Source organism: Dendrobates tinctorius, unplaced genomic scaffold (genome assembly GCF_039654945.1).
Source record: "Dendrobates tinctorius isolate UK_male_01 unplaced genomic scaffold, ASM3965494v1 ptg000022l, whole genome shotgun sequence".
NCBI lineage: Eukaryota > Metazoa > Chordata > Amphibia > Anura > Dendrobatidae > Dendrobates > Dendrobates tinctorius.
Window position 1 is genome coordinate 29,711,784 of NW_027361690.1, and position 15,723 is coordinate 29,727,506.

Consider the following 15,723-nt stretch of genomic DNA (forward strand, 5'->3'; position numbering starts at 1 on the left):
CCGGTCCGTGGCCCTGGGCGTCCATGTAAGGGAGTGAAGTGATGGAATAAAGTTTATGAATAGATGATTCGTGACGCCACCTGTGGTGTTCGGCATATGTTAAGCCGACGCTGCAGACAGATCCTCTGGGACAGATGATGTAGTGCAGCAATGATGTTATAGCCCTCCACAGGCAGGGCTGTAGTCCCAGGACAGTGTAGGTGGGTGTTGGGAAGGAAGGTGCAGTGTCAGGCACAGAGATGTAGCAGTGCCGGGGAGGTTGCAGCAAGAAAGCAAGGACACAATAGGTTGCAGTTTCTTTACCTTTACTTGGCAAAGGCGGTCCAGGGTCCTCAGTACAGATGGCACAGAAGCTGGTTAGCCTGGAAGCAAATCAGGAATCACTCTGGCAGATGGATGTACAGTCTCCTTACTTGCGCTCTCTATGAAGTACTCCCAGTACTGAGTTACACTGGAGTTCCTCCTTTCTGATGTTATCCACACTCCACTCGCATGGCAGACAGCCGTAGCCTTTTATCTCTCTTGGCTCACCCGTCGCTGTTGTGCCTCCAAGGATTATGTGGGAATAGGGCATTTACAGCTTCCTATTCCTCTGGTTTCTGGTGCAGGACCGTTAGTATCCATACACCCTTGGAGACCAGGCTCCAGATCATGTGCTATCACTGGGACTGAGCTCTCCACTTTCCTCAGTCTCCCCAGCTCTTCTCCTCCACGTCTGCACACGACGCCCTCCACACACTAACTGCCTCACTCCTTCCTGGCCCCCAGAGACAGCTCCTCCCCTCAGTTCTACGTTCAGAGCTCCCTCTGCTGACCCGGAGTGGGAACTGTGTTGCATGCAGTGATTAACTGCCAGAGAGACCCTTCATTGCTTCCAGGCATGACATAACTCACCCTGGAGGAAGGCAATGCAACTGTGGTGACCATACTCCAGGGGGCGCCACACTCCCCCCTATTGCATATCAGCACTCCTGGGCTGAAGAAAAATATGTAAACAACATAAACAAATAAACAATTATTGGTGTACAAGATTCAAAAAGGAAAAATTTACAAAAACCAAATGCTCAAAAAGAGTCCTATGATGATAAGTCCATGCGCCAATGTCCATGGTCCCATTCCTGGGCAAATGGTGAACTATATACAGGTTCTTACAGAGTCTCTGTAGGCACAAAACTTGAGAAAGGTTACATATTTACATTTTTATTAAACCATTCACTATTACTATAGAACATTAGACACTATCATTATTTACTTTAACTTATTTATATGCGAAATCTGATGGGCGGTATACCTTGGGTACCACGGGTAGACCTACGTAGCTCTTGTGTGGGTAAACTTGGGAGTAGCCGTCTGCGAACTCTTAGACTCACTGTGGGCATGACAGATTCACCACTGGCAGGGCGAGGATTCTCTGGCTCCACTGCTGGTGTGGCATCCGCTGCCTGAATTTCCTGATTTTCAACGTTCTCTTGAGTCTCTGCTACTTCAGTTGCAGTAGGCTGGGGAAAGGTTAGGACAGGAACTACAATGGCCGGACCCATTCTTTTCCAGTTTGCAGGGAATTCACCAAGTACAGTGCTGACCTTTTCTTCCTCTTCTTCAATGGGCTGAGGATTGTTTTGTTCTTCCATCCTTTCTTTTAACTGGTCAGGGCACAGTTTCAGATAATCCCTTGATACTGCTGCTGAGGTTTCACCTCCATCCTTCTGATAAGGCACACTTTGGTGTTGTCGAAGTACGATGGTAAGACGGTGCAGGGTTCAGCCTCCCATTGGTTATCCAATTTATGCAGCCTTCTTTTCCTCTTGAGGACTTGTTCTCCTGGTGACAAGGGAACTGCAGGTGCATTTTGGTTGTAGTTCTTCTCTTGTTTTTGTCTTGCCTGAGCTAGACATTTTCCACACACTCTTGTACCCTTCGATATTACTGTTGCCTTTCTGTATCCCAGTCAGCATCTGGGGATGTTACTTCAGGGGTAAGGACTCCCATATCCAAATCAATAGGCAACTTGCCAGGCCTCGCTCTCATTAGGTAGGCTGGAGTGCAGTTGGTGGAATTCACAGGAATGTGATTGCAGAGGTCTACAAGATCTGGCAACTTTTCTGGCCACAGATTCTTCTCGTCCAAAGGCAAGGTCTTCAGTAGGTCAATCACTACCTGGTTCATCTTTTCACACATGCCATTGATCTGTGGAAGGTACGGGGTTGTCCTGATCTTCTTGCAACCGTACAAGTTACAGAATTCCTGGAACACTTCTGCCTTGAAAGCTGGACCTTGATCTGTAAGCACTCTCTCAGGGTAACTGTGTGGTCAGCAAAAGTGCTGTTGGAATGCTCTGGCTGCTGTCCTGGCTGTTTGATCCTTGACAGGCACTACTACCAGGAATCTTGAGTAGTGGTCAACGATGGTAAGAGCATAAATGTAGCCGAAACGTCTTGGGACCAGCTTCACATGGTCCAGGGCAACCAACTCAAGTGGTTGCTTGGTTATTATTGGCTGCAAAGGAGCTCGCTGGCTGTTACGGTCCTTTCTGCGCAAGTTACATTGTCCACACTCCCGGCACCAATTTTCAATAGCCTTCCTCATACCAGCCCAGCAGAATCTCTCCCGGAGCAAGGCTTCCAACTTCTTCCATCCGAAGTGTCCAGCTCCATTGTGGTATGCTTCCAAGACCATTGATGCTTCCCTCTTTGGGACTACCACTTGCGAGACCAATTCATGAGTGCGGGCATTGATACTCCTCCGACACAGCTTTCCTTCATAGATGAACAGCCGGCCTCTTTCCTTCACAACTGCTGGGTTTCTTCAGGAGCATCGGACTCTGGGCGTGAGTCAGCTTGTGACAGTAGCTCCTTCACCAGGCGGACTGTGGGGTCGCTATCCTGCATTTCTGCCCAGTCATGATGAGGCAATGGATTTAGGGTGGCCTCTTTCAAGCCAGACCGTCTGTTTCTCACTCCTTGGGCACGTTGGGCCGCAATTGGCCGGTGGAAGGCAGGTAACTCGATTTCTTCAAGTGCCTCAGGGTCTTCTCCTGCATCTGGCAGATTAGGCATTCTGGACAGTGCATCAGCATTGGCATTCTTGTGCCCCGCTCGGTACTTGATGGTGAATTCATAGTTAGACAGCCGAGCCATCCATCGCTGCTCCAGTGCACCTAGTTTTGCAGTTTCTAAGTGAGTCAACGGGTTGTTATCTGTGAAGATGGTAAACTTGGCTGAAGCTAGGTAATGCTTGAATCTTTCAGTCACAGCCCAGACTATGGCAAGGAACTCCAGCTTGAAGGAACTATAGTTGTCAGAATTCCTTTCGGTGGGACGAAGCTTCCTGCTGGCATAGATCACTCTTTCTCTGCCATTCTGTACTTGTGACAGTACTGCTCCCAGTCCCACGTTGCTGGCATCAGTATACAGAACAAATGGTTGGTCATAATCGGGGTAGGCCAGAACTTCATCTCCTGTGAGAGCCATTTTCAGTCGAGTGAAGGACCTCTCCAGTTCCTCATTCCATTCAAATGTAGAACTCTTGTTTCTGGCCTTCTTTGGCTGGCCCACCAGAAGATTTTGCATAAGAGTGGCTATCTCAGTAAAGCCTTTGATGAACCTTCGGTAGTAGCCTACCAGCCCGAGGAATTGACGTACTTCATGGAGGTTGCTGGGCTTCTCCCAGTCCCGGAAGACTGTGACTTTGTCAGGATCCCGTGCCACACCTTCTGCACTCACTACATGTCCGAGGTACTGTACCTTGGGCTTCAGGAGGTGGCATATGAAAGGCTTCACCTTCAGGCCAAAGTTGGACAAGGCTTCAAACACTTCAGCCAGGTGCTTCAGGTGGTCTTCATACGTCTTTGTAACAACCCTGCTGGCATCACTACATGGCCTCCCATCCCCCGCACACCAACTTACTTTCTGCTTCAAGCCATGCTGTGAATACTGTTTGTTGCCAGCCCTGTGCTCCATGTGCTATGCCTCATGTTTTCCTGCTTGCTCTCCATGTTTCCTCCTGACTGTGTGTATAGGGGGGCGGCGCCTGAACTCTCTGGTTCTTATACAGTCAGGGTGCACCTGGGTAATCTGTCCCTGACCAATTACCTGGAGCCCTTGACTATTTAGTTTCACCACTCCCACTGAAACATTGCCTGTGCAATGTCTATACTCAGTTAGTATCTTGCTGCTGAGGAAGCCAGGCCCTGTTCTGTGTGTCTCCTTCTCTGGAGGATTACTCTAGTCTTGCTTTGTACCTTGTCTGCCTGCCAGGAGGCTGAATATCCTGGTCCTTGAGCCTTGTTCCCAGGGCCTTGTCTGTTCTCTGTCCGCTTGCCAGGAGGCAGTATATCCTGGTCCTAGTGTCTTTGTCCCGGTGTCTCTGTCTGAACTCAGTCTTACCTCTGTCTGTCAGTCACCTTGTTTGTGGTTCCTTCTCTGCCGTGTCTTTCCTTGTGTCCCCCCTGTCTGTGCATCTGCACCTTCGCAGCTTTATCTGTGCATCTGCACCCTCGCAGCTTTATCTGTGCATCTGCACCTTCGCAGCTTTATCTGTGCATCTGCACCTTCGCAGCTTTATCTGTGCATCTGCACCCTCGCAGCTTTATCTGTGCATCTGCACCCTCGCAGCTTTATCTGTGCATCTGCACCTTCGCAGCTTTATCTGTTCATCTGCACCTTCGCAGCTTTATCTGTGCATCTGCATCTTCGCAGCTTTATCTGTGCATCTGCACCTTCGCAGCTTTATCTGTGCATCTGCACCTTTGCAGCTTTATCTGTGCATCTGCACCCTTGCAGCTTTGTCTGTGCATCTGCATCCTCGCCGCTCTGTCTGCACGGTTCCCTAGCCGCTCTGCTCCGCACTCCAGCGGCTCTGCCTGCTCCGCACTCCAGCGGCTCTGCCTGCTCCGCACTCCTGCGGCTCTGCCTGCTCTGCACCTCTGCGGCTCTGCCTACCGGCACCTCTTGTGTGAACAGGTCCAAACCTGTTCTCTCATACACCACTCCCTCCTGCCTACACCTGCTGTGTGAACAGGTCCAAACCTGTTCTCTCATACACCACTCCCTCCTGCCTACACCTGCTGTGTGAACAGGTCCAAACCTGCTCTCTCATACACCACTCCCTCCTACCTACACCTGCTGTGTGAACAGGTCCTTACCTGCCCCTTCTCTTACCATGCCCGCCTGTCCTGTGTCTCCAAGCCGTGCCCGCCTGTCCTTTGTCTCCAAGCCGTGCCCGCCTGTCCTGTGTCTCCAAGCCGTGCCCGCCTGTCCTGTGTCTCCAAGCCGTGCCCTCTTGCCCAGTGTCTCAGCCTGCCTGTTAGTCACACCTGTCCGGGTCACTTGTCCCCGTGTGGGATCAGCAGCCACAGCCAGACACCACCCTGGAGTGGCACCCGACAGCTATCTGCCGCACAAGCCTGACCTCACCATCAGAGGCTCCAGTGAAGACCGAGGCAGCTGTCGTAGTCACGCCCCTTCCAGGGTAGTCTGGTTTGTGGCACAGTGGGGCCACAAACCCCCGGCTCGCGCCATTCAGCCAAGGCGCGAGCGTGACAGTCTGCACAGGCCATGGTCCCCGCTGAGTCCCATGTCCTTCCGCTCGCAGAGCGTCATGAACTCTCTCCCTGCCAGTGTGAGCCACCGGAAGAGATTGTTCCGCCTTGTGTGGTTCCAATTGTGGAGACTTCTGAACCACTCATAGTCTCCAAGGCCATCTATGAGCAGCTCCTGGCCTATGAAGAGCACGACCCAGCAGATCTGCCTAGGTTCTATGGGGACCCTAAAGAGTGCCAAGGGTTCCTGAAAAAGTGCCTGCACTACATCCTGCAGAATGCAGTTTGTTTCCCCTCTGACCGGGTCAAGGTGGCATATATTATGTCCTGCCTAGCTGGTGATGCCTTGATGTGGATCTGTCCCCTTTGGGAAGCAGGGGACCCTGTCGTCATGAGCCTGGGGGCCTTCCTGGTGGCCTCCGTAAAGTGTTCGACATGCCTCGTCCAGCTGCTCTTGAAAAGTCTTCCCCTCCAAGCTTCCAGAGACAAGAGGAACCTGTGGGTGAATCGTTTCAACCACCTAAGACTGTCCAACCATCACCCGTTCCACAGTCTGCCGATGCAGCCTCCCATGCAAGATCCAAGAGGTCTAAGAAGAAGAAGCGGGCCAAGTTGCAGCCAGAGTCTGGCCTCTGCCCTGTGAAGCTCGTACTCCAGAACCCTGGGCCAGTAGGAGAGGCTGCCCCTGGTGAGAGTCCTCCCTCTCCATTAAAGCCTATGACTGTTTTGTTGCCTTCTGGGAGCTTTGGGGTGTTCGAGCCACCAGCCACACAGAGTCGGTGTGTGATCTCCATTCTTCAGCTCCAGAACCCGGCGTGGGCATCGTCTAAAGGTGGCCGAGCCCTACTTGAGAACAGTCGAGTCCTGCAAGGACAACTACAGCTCCAGGTCGGAGCTTGGTATACAAAGAAGTTTGTCTTCCATTGGCTGTCTGGTATGCCCATGGGTCATTCTGAACCAGAGATCCTGGTGCCCATTTATGTTTGGAGACCCAGCAAGGTACCGCGCCTGAGACAACCAAGTGACAAGAGGTGTCTGGTTCCCTTGCGTCAGATTCAGTCAGCCAAGTCGTCGTCTTTATCCAGTCTGCTGGTCGTTGAGTCTAGGGGTGATGACGCCTCCGAAGAGGGTGAAGCGGAGGTCTCCTTGTCACACGTCTGCAGCAATGATGCCAGTGATCTGCTCCCTAGAGCATCCCTGCCTCCTGATTGTCTTCCCCAGGATAGAGGGCTGAAGATGGATCCTGAGTGGATGCCCTCGGCTCCTCTATGGCCAGTGAGTGAAGGTCCCAAGATGGAGCATTACTCATCTAATAACCTGAAAAAGGGGGCCCAGTTTTTTCTGAGTAACAGGTTGAAATGGCTCCCTGTATGTATGCCTCCAGCTTCCATATGGCAGGTGGATGCAGAGGTGGGAACAGTGACCTACGTATCTCCATTTCTCACCAACCGGGAGGAGGAGGTCCAATTTTTCTGGCATGTTGGGCTGAAGTTGGATTCAGTGAAGGTGTCTGCTGTTTCTAGTTGGCCGGCTGATGTAGGGGTCAAGTCTGAAGCTTCCAGGTCCCTGCCTTCCGCCAATCAGGAGGAAGAAGTCCTTGTACCCTCTGTGTTGGAGACTGTTGGGCACCAAGAAACTTGGCACTCGGTGATTCCGGATGGCACACCTACTTCGTCTCACCAGAAGGATGCCCTGTCAGCCTGGACAGTGTGTGGTTCCATACTCCTTCTTCAGGTCATTCTGGCAGGCTTGAGGAAGAGGGGCCGTAAAGGGGGGGTACTGTAACAACCCTGCTGGCATCACTACATGGCCTCCCATCCCCCGCACACCAACTTACTTTCTGCTTCAAGCCATGCTGTGAATACTGTTTGTTGCCAGCCCTGTGCTCCATGTGCTATGCCTCATGTTTTCCTGCTTGCTCTCCATGTTTCCTCCTGACTGTGTGTATAGGGGGGCGGCGCCTGAACTCTCTGGTTCTTATGCAGTCAGGGTGCACCTGGGTAATCTGTCCCTGACCAATCACCTGGAGCCCTTGACTATTTAGTTTCACCACTCCCACTGAAACATTGCCTGTGCAATGTCTATACTCAGTTAGTATCTTGCTGCTGAGGAAGCCAGGCCCTGTTCTGTGTGTCTCCTTCTCTGGAGGATTACTCTAGTCTTGCTTTGTACCTTGTCTATCTGCCAGGAGGCTGAATATCCTGGTCCTTGAGCCTTGTTCCCAGGGCCTTGTCTGTTCTCTGTCCGCTTGCCAGGAGGCAGTATATCCTGGTCCTTGTGTCTTTGTCCCGGTGTCTCTGTCTGAACTCAGTCTTACCTCTGTCTGTCAGTCACCTTGTTTGTGGTTCCTTCTCTGCCATGTCTTTCCTTGTGTCCCCCCTGTCTGTGCATCTGCACCTTCGCAGCTTTATCTGTGCATCTGCACCCTCGCAGCTTTATCTGTGCATCTGCACCTTCGCAGCTTTATCTGTGCATCTGCACCCTTGCAGCTTTATCTGTGCATCTGCACCCTCGCAGCTTTATCTGTGTATCTGCACCTTCGCAGCTTTATCTGTGCATCTGCACCTTCGCAGCTTTATCTGTGCATCTGCACCTTCGCAGCTTTATCTGTGCATCTGCACCTTCGCAGCTTTATCTGTGCATCTGCACCTTTGCAGCTTTATCTGTGCATCTGCACCTTTGCAACTTTATCTGTGCATCTGCACCCTTGCAGCTTTATCTGTGCATCTGCACCCTCGCCGCTCTGTATGCACGGCTCCCTAGCCGCTCTGTCCGCACTCCAGCGGCTCTGCCTGCTCCGCACTTCAGCGGCTCTGCCTGCTCCGCACTCCAGCGGCTCTGCCTGCTCCGCACTCCTGCGGCTCTGCCTGCTCCACACCTCTGCAGCTCTGCCTACCGGCACCTCTTGTGTAAACAGGTCCAAACCTGTTCTCTCATACACCACTCCCTCCTGCCTACACCTGCTGTGTGAACAAGTCCAAACTTGTTCTCTCATACACCACTCCCTCCTGCCTACACCTGCTGTGTGAACAGGTCCAAACCTGCTCTCTCATACACCACTCCCTCCTACCTACACCTGCTGTGTGAACAGGTCCCTACCTGACCCTTCTCTTACCACGCCCGCCTGTCCTGTGTCTCCAAGCCGTGCCCGCCTGTCCTGTGTCTCCAAGCCGTGCCCGCCTGTCCTGTGTCTCCAAGCCGTGCCCACCTGTCCTGTGTCTCCAAGCCGTGCCCGCCTGTCCTGTGTCTCCAAGCCGTGCCCGCCTGTCCTGTGTCTCCAAGCCGTTCCCTCTTGCCCAGTGTCTCAGCCTGCCTGTTAGTCACATCTGTCCGGGTCACTTGTCCCCGTGTGGGATCAGCAGCCACAGCCAGACACCACCCTGGAGTGGCACCCGACAGCTATCTGCCGCACAAGCCTGACCTCACCATCAGAGGCTCCAGTGAAGACCGAGGCAGCTGTCGTAGTCACGCCCCTTCCAGGGTAGTCTGGTTTGTGGCACAGTGGGGCCACAAACCCCCGGCTCGTGCCATTCAGCCAAGGCGCGAGCGTGACAGTCTTGGAGAAAACAATGACATCATCCAGGTATAACAGGACTGTCTCGAAGTTCTTGTGTCCCAGACAGCACTCCATTAGCTGTTGGAAAGTCCCAGGGGCGGTGGAGAGGCCGAATGGCATGTAGTTGAACTCGCAGAGGCCCATTGGGGTGGTAAATGCTGTTTTCTCCTTGTCTGCCTCTGCCACGGGAACCTGTCAATACCCACTAGTGAGATCCAAGGTGGAAAAATAGTTAGCAGTTTTAAGTGCGGCTAATGACTCTTCAGTTCTGGGTAATGGGTAGGCATCCTTATGTGTAATGCTGTTAATTTTCCTGTAATCAGCACACATTCTCATGGTACCATCTTTCTTTTTCACAAATACTATTGGAGCTGCCCAGGGGCTACACCTGTCTCTGATCACCCCAGCCTCCTTCATTTCCTTCAACATACTTTTGGCACACTGGTATTGTGTTGGGAGTATAGGCCGGTACCTTTCTTTTATGGGTGGATGATCTCCCGTGGGGATATGGTCTTGAACCCCTTTTGCCTTCCCAAAATCTAGAGGGTGTTTACTGAATACCCACTCATACTCCTGAGTCACTCAGTAAACCCCATTCTTTTGGTATGAAGGGGTGGAGTCAGTCCCCACCTGCAGTTGCTGGCACCACTCCTCCAGCTGCTTTACAGAGCCATTGTCCTCTACCTGGTCGGATGAGACCAAGGGCTCTGCTGCCCATATTGCATTGTTACTGACAGTAAGCAGCTTAGCAACTGTGGCATACCGAGGTATTGTGGCCTCCTCCTCCCCACAATTCAAGAGGCGTACAGGTACTCTTCCTTTGCGAACATCAACTACCCTTCGGGCTGTCAGGACAGTGGGCCGGCTATCAGAGTACACTGGTTCTACCACTGCCTGGTAATCCTTCCCTCTGAGGCCTATGGCTGCCCGACACCAAATCAACATTTCACATCTGGTATTGCAATTGGGAAAGAATCACTCACTCTGACGCTGCCAATTTCTCCACCAGAGAGTTCAACCTGCTGTCTTTGCATCAGGGCCTTGATCTCCTTCTGCAGGACTCATTGTTCACTGGAACCAGCAGTCTCAGCCACCTGTTGCAACAAGACAATAACCTCAGAAAGACAATTTTCAATCACATTGGTACCAAGAGTCATCATTGGGTTACATTCTTGTCGATCAATATCCACAACTATCAGACTTTGAGTTTTTTACTCTACTCGACCCACTTTAACAGTAATTTCTTTACATCCCATTTGCGGTAAAGACTGACCATTACTGGCAACTACTGAGAGTTCATCACTTGGGCCGCGAATAAGTTCAGAATCAGCCCAATACCGCTTGTAAAGATTATAGGGCATAGTTGTCACCTGGGAGCCAGTGTCCAGCAAAGCGTTCATGGGGATACCGTCAATCACCACTGGGAGGATCGGTCACCCTCCAACATACTTGGCTCGCCAGTTCCTTGGGCCTTGTGGTCCTACTCCTGGGGGTTGGCCCTCTGCCCCAGGGGTTACTTGTTTAAAAGACAGAATCTTGCGAGGTGGCCTGCTTTGTGGCAGTGATGACAGATGGGACGTCCGTTCTGGTCATAGTGATCGCTGTTCCTCCCTCGGAGTGGCGGGGCCCTCTTCCTCCGCATCCACGGGACATCCTCTGGACTGGAGGCCAACTGGATCTTCTCCTTGGAGGACTCCTGCAGGGACTGCACGGTTTTGGCAAGTGCAGCCATACCTTTGGTGAACTCCTGGACCTGAAGACGCAGTTCTGAAGATGGGTCATTGTCCAGAGTCTGTGCATCAGCCTCCACAGGATTGAGGGGAAAAGATGTTGTTTCCTGGTGGTAGGTGATCGCTGGGTGCCTAGGGGGCGCTGGACAGCTGACAGTTGGTTCATGCAGCACCCGGACAGCCCTGTCCTTGACGTCTGCAAAATCCAGGTCAGGGTTCTGCAGGGCTATAATGCTTGTGCTCTGTGGGTACTGGATAGGAGTCCTTCAATAAACTGCTCCTTTAACAGTCTGTCTCCGTCCTGCACACTGTCTGGATCCATCTGCTTTATGGCTCGCAGCGCCTCCTGCAGGTTAAGAGCATAGTCCCGTATACTGTCCTGCGCTCTCTGCTTACATCCAAAGAATCTCATCTTTATTTCAGCTGCAGTGCTCGTGTCAAGGGTGCTTCTGAGCTTAGCCAGAATCTTTTTAACAGTCTCTTTATCAGTGTCCTGCCAGTCTTTTACTTCTCTCTGCGCTGCACCTGTTAGCTGCCCAATAAGAATATTCACTTTCTGACTTTCAGACAGGGGATACACTTCGAACAAGCTGCACAGTCTCTCTTTGAATTCACTCAGGGTATGTGACTCACCCGAGTACTGCGGTAGCCAGGCTGCTCCCGGTATATAGGGCATGGACAGCGGCATTATGGGGACCGCTGTGGTAGGCACTGATTCTTGTGGTGCCCTGGAGGCAGCGCTGTCTGCCGGATTCAGTGGCGCTGTTGGAGCCGCAGCTGCGCTGGACCCTGCATCTGGCAGCACTGGGAGGTTAGCGGGAGCATCCGCCGCTGCATTGGCGTTGTCCTCAGACATTTTCTCTCCCCCCTAGCTAACGTGGGCCAGGCCGCGGGGTTACGCTGGCTTACCGGATGCCGCTCCTCGGCTGGATCAGGGGGCGCCGGAACTGCAGGTTTCAGCTTCTCACTTCCCGCGCGCTCTTCTCCATTCGCTCTTCTCCTCTTCTCGGCTGGCTCCGCCCACGAAGGTCTGCCCCCTTTTCTTCCCGCTCGCGCCAATCAGTGGGATAATGGCGGCAATGGCTCCAATTACGCACACAGTCTATAGCACCAAACACAGTCTCTGGTACACCGGACCCGGGGATCCCGGGCTCTGTTAATCCTGTTCGTGACGCCAAAATGGATCGCCCGCCAGGGCAGTGGGGTACTCGTTATCGGGCCGATATTTCACAGGGAAGTGTCACAGTAGCAGTGACCCGGTCCGTGGCCCTGGGCGTCCATGTAAGGGAGTGAAGTGATGGAATAAAGTTTATGAATAGATGATTCGTAACGCCACCTGTGGTGTTCGGCAAATGTTAAGCCGACGCTGCAGACAGATCCTCTGGGACAGATGGTGTAGTGCAGAATTGATGTTATAGCCCTCCACAGGCAGGGCTGTAGTCCCAGGGCAGTGTAGGTGGGTGTTGGGAAGGAAGGTGCAGTGTCAGGCACAGAGATGTAGCAGTGCCGGGGAGGTGGCAGCAAGAAAGCAAGGACACAATACGTTGCAGTTTCTTTACCTTTACTTGGCAAAGGCAGTCCAGGGTCCTGAATACAGATGGCACAGGAGCTGGTTAGCCTGGAAGCAAATCAGGAATCACTGTGGCAGATGGGTTGTACAGTCTCCTTACTAGCGCTTTCTATGAAGTACTCCCAGTACTGAGTTACACTGGAGTTCCTCCTTTCTGATGTTATCCACACTCCACTCGCATGGCAGACAGCAGTAGCCTTTTATCTCTCTTGGCTCACCCGTTGCTGTTGTGCCTCCAAGGATTATGTGGGAATAGGGCATTTACAGCTTCCTATTCCTCTGGTTTCTGGTGCAGGACCGTTAGTATCCATACACCCTTGGAGACCAGGCTCCAGATCATGCTCTATCACTGGAACTGAGCTCTCCACTTTCCTCAGTCTCCCGAGCTCTTCTCCTCCACGTCTGCACACGACACCCTCCTCACACTAACTGCCTCACTCCTTCCTGGACCCCAGAGACAGCTCCTCCCCTCAGTTCTGGATTCAGAGCTCCCTCTGCTGACCCGGAGTGGGAACTGTGTTGCATGCAGTGATTATCTGTCAGAGAGACCCTTCATTGCTTCCAGGCATGACATCACTCTCCCTGGAGGAAAGCAATGCCACTGTGGCGACCATACTCCTGGGGGCGCCACAGTGGCATGTGTGCATTGTGATAAGACTGAAAATTTAAAACATCAACATTTACTACAATGAAGAATTTAACAAAAGACATATCTTGTACAATACATTTACTACAAGCTTAGAACATAAAATATGTAAAGAGGAGTAGTTTTCATGTATTATACAATAGTCCTGTAGGCAATTCTTATATGTGCCGTCTATTGATTTACACATAAACTGTTCCAATCGTTCTTTTAAATGGAGCTAATCTGTCTAGACATGAGTAAGTTGGATGGACAGTAGTAGGAAAAAAAGCTTCCACAGGAAGACAGTATGACAAGTGCTATCCTTTAATTGGCTATGATATGATGTAGAGCTGAAGCAATTTCTGCACAGGTGGCTGACAGTGACACATTTTCTCAAAACGGAGTTATCTTTAATGTTGGAAATTAACAGTAAAAAATAGCAATATTATAGATGTGAACTATATTTTAGGAACAATGAACATCATTTATATATTTGGGCCTTTATTAAACAGGTGGCATATAGGATCTTGGAGTCGATGCTCCTCTACGTGCGGGGTTGGGATACAGACAAGAGATGTCCACTGTTCTGGTCTGATTGACTCTAGCAATAATTCTCAGCAAGAATGTGAAGGTAAAAAGCCATCATCCCTGCAGCCGTGTAATCAGATTGACTGCCCCCCGGCTTGGCATGCAGAAGACTGGCAACAGGTAATTCCATAAACTTGCCAATGGCGATTCACATTTCTAAAATTGAATGATTGTTGCTGTTTTTTTTTAGAAAAAGAATTGTTAGGGTGTGGATGTTAATGTCTAGGTTAAAACAGAATTCCCATTCATGGCTGAGGACTGAAGTCTAAGATTTTCGTTGCAACAATTTTAGGCTCTACACTCATAGTATAGGCTGAGGAGTAGTCCGGTAGTCCGAATGTATAGATTCTATTGGTTCGTTGTAAAAAAAAAAAGGGTTTCCAATACATTTTTCTGGTCAGGGCAGTTTCTAGGGAATTTTGCCAACAGGGCGAACATCGAAAAAGCTCCCCCCCCCCAACATTAACATGCTGAATACTTTAGATAAACTTAGATAAACGTGTCTTACCTTTGCATCAATCGAATCCTCAAAGGCATCACCCCCCGATATTACACACAAAGACAGCAGGCTAAGCACCACAGTATCCTCAAAAAAATAAAATAAATGCATCACTGCAGTTATAATATCCCTTAATTAGCCCCTATGGTAATAATATCCCCCATCCTGACCCCTGTGTGTCTCATTCCTGACTTCAGCCATATTTTCTCTCATCCTGCCCTCATGAGTATCCATTCTGCCCCCATATGATCTCCCTATCCTGCCCCGTCTACATCGTATCCATCCTGCCCCATGATCCTGCACCATGTGTCTCCCATCCTGCCCCCTGTGTCTCACATTCTGCCCCGTCCTGTGTCTCATTTTCACATTCTGCCCCCTCCTGTGTCTTACTGTCATATTCTGCCCCCTCCTGTGTCTTATGTCACATTCTGCCCCCTCCTGTGTCTCACTGTCACATTCTGCCCCTCCTGTGTCTCACTGTCACATTCTGACCTCTCCTGTCCTACTTTCACTTTCTGCCCCTTCCTGCGTCTTACTGTCACATTCTGCCCCCTCCTGCATTTCATGGTCACATTCTGCCCCTTCCTGTGTCTTACTGTCACATTCTGCCCCCGTGCCTCACATTCTGCCCCCTCCTGCGTCTCACTGTCACATTCTGCCCCCCTCCTGTGTCTTACTGTCACAATCTGCCCCCTCCTGTGTCTCACTGTCACATTCTGCCCCCTCCTGTGTCTTACTGTCACATTCTGCCCCCTCCTGTGTCTCATTTTCACATTCTGCCCCATGTCTCACTTTCTGCCCCCTCCTGTGTCTCACTGTCACATTCTGCCCCCATGTCTCGCATTCTGCCCCTTCCTGTGTCTCACTGTCACATTCTGCCCCCTGCTGTGTCTTACTGTCACATTCTGCCCCATGTCTTGAATTCTGCCCCCATATCTCACTTTCTGCCCCCTCCTGTGTCTCACTGTCACATTCTGCCCCATCCTGTCTTACTGGCACATTCTGCCCCCATCATATCTGCATTCTGCCCCCATCATATCTGCATTCTGCCCCCATGTCTTGCATTCTGCCCCATGTCTTGCATTCTGCCCCCATCATGTCTGCATTCTGCCCCATCATGTCTTGCATTCTGCCCCCATCATGTCTTGCATTCTGCCCCCATCATGTCTTGCATTCTGCCCCATCATGTCTTGCATTCTGCACCCATCATGTCTTGTATTCTGCCCCATCATGTCTTGCACTCTGCCCCCATCATGTCTTGCATTCTGCCCCATCATGTCTTGCATTCTGCCCCTTTTCTCCATATTTGCCCCTGTGTGTCTCCAGTCCTGCCCCCGAGTCTCCATTCTGCCAGGGAAACATATTGCCCCTTTCAATAATAAAATAAAATAAAAACTTTTTTCTTACCTGGCCTCGCTCCTGCGTTGAAGTTGGAGCTGCAGCTGTGTGACGCTGAGCTGAAAGGACCTGTGGTGACGTCATCATCATGTGATCAGGGGGCGGGCTGATCAATGGTGAAGGACTGTGGTAATGATGACATCACCACAGGTCCTTCAGCTCTTCTGTAGCTTTGGATGTCGGCCGCTGTGGTGGCTCTGCTGATATGTGCGCTGCAT

General features: G+C 51.3%; 1 protein-coding gene across 1 annotated transcript in view; it reads left to right on the forward strand.

The window, feature by feature from the left end:
* ADAMTSL3 (ADAMTS like 3) overlaps nt 1-15,723 on the forward strand; it is a 774,261-nt gene that overhangs the window by 641,420 nt on the left and 117,118 nt on the right. Inside the window, exon 18 of the mRNA XM_073568559.1 lies at nt 13,533-13,728. Coding sequence (XP_073424660.1) covers nt 13,533-13,728 — 196 coding nt within the window. The remainder of the gene's footprint in view (nt 1-13,532; nt 13,729-15,723) is intronic.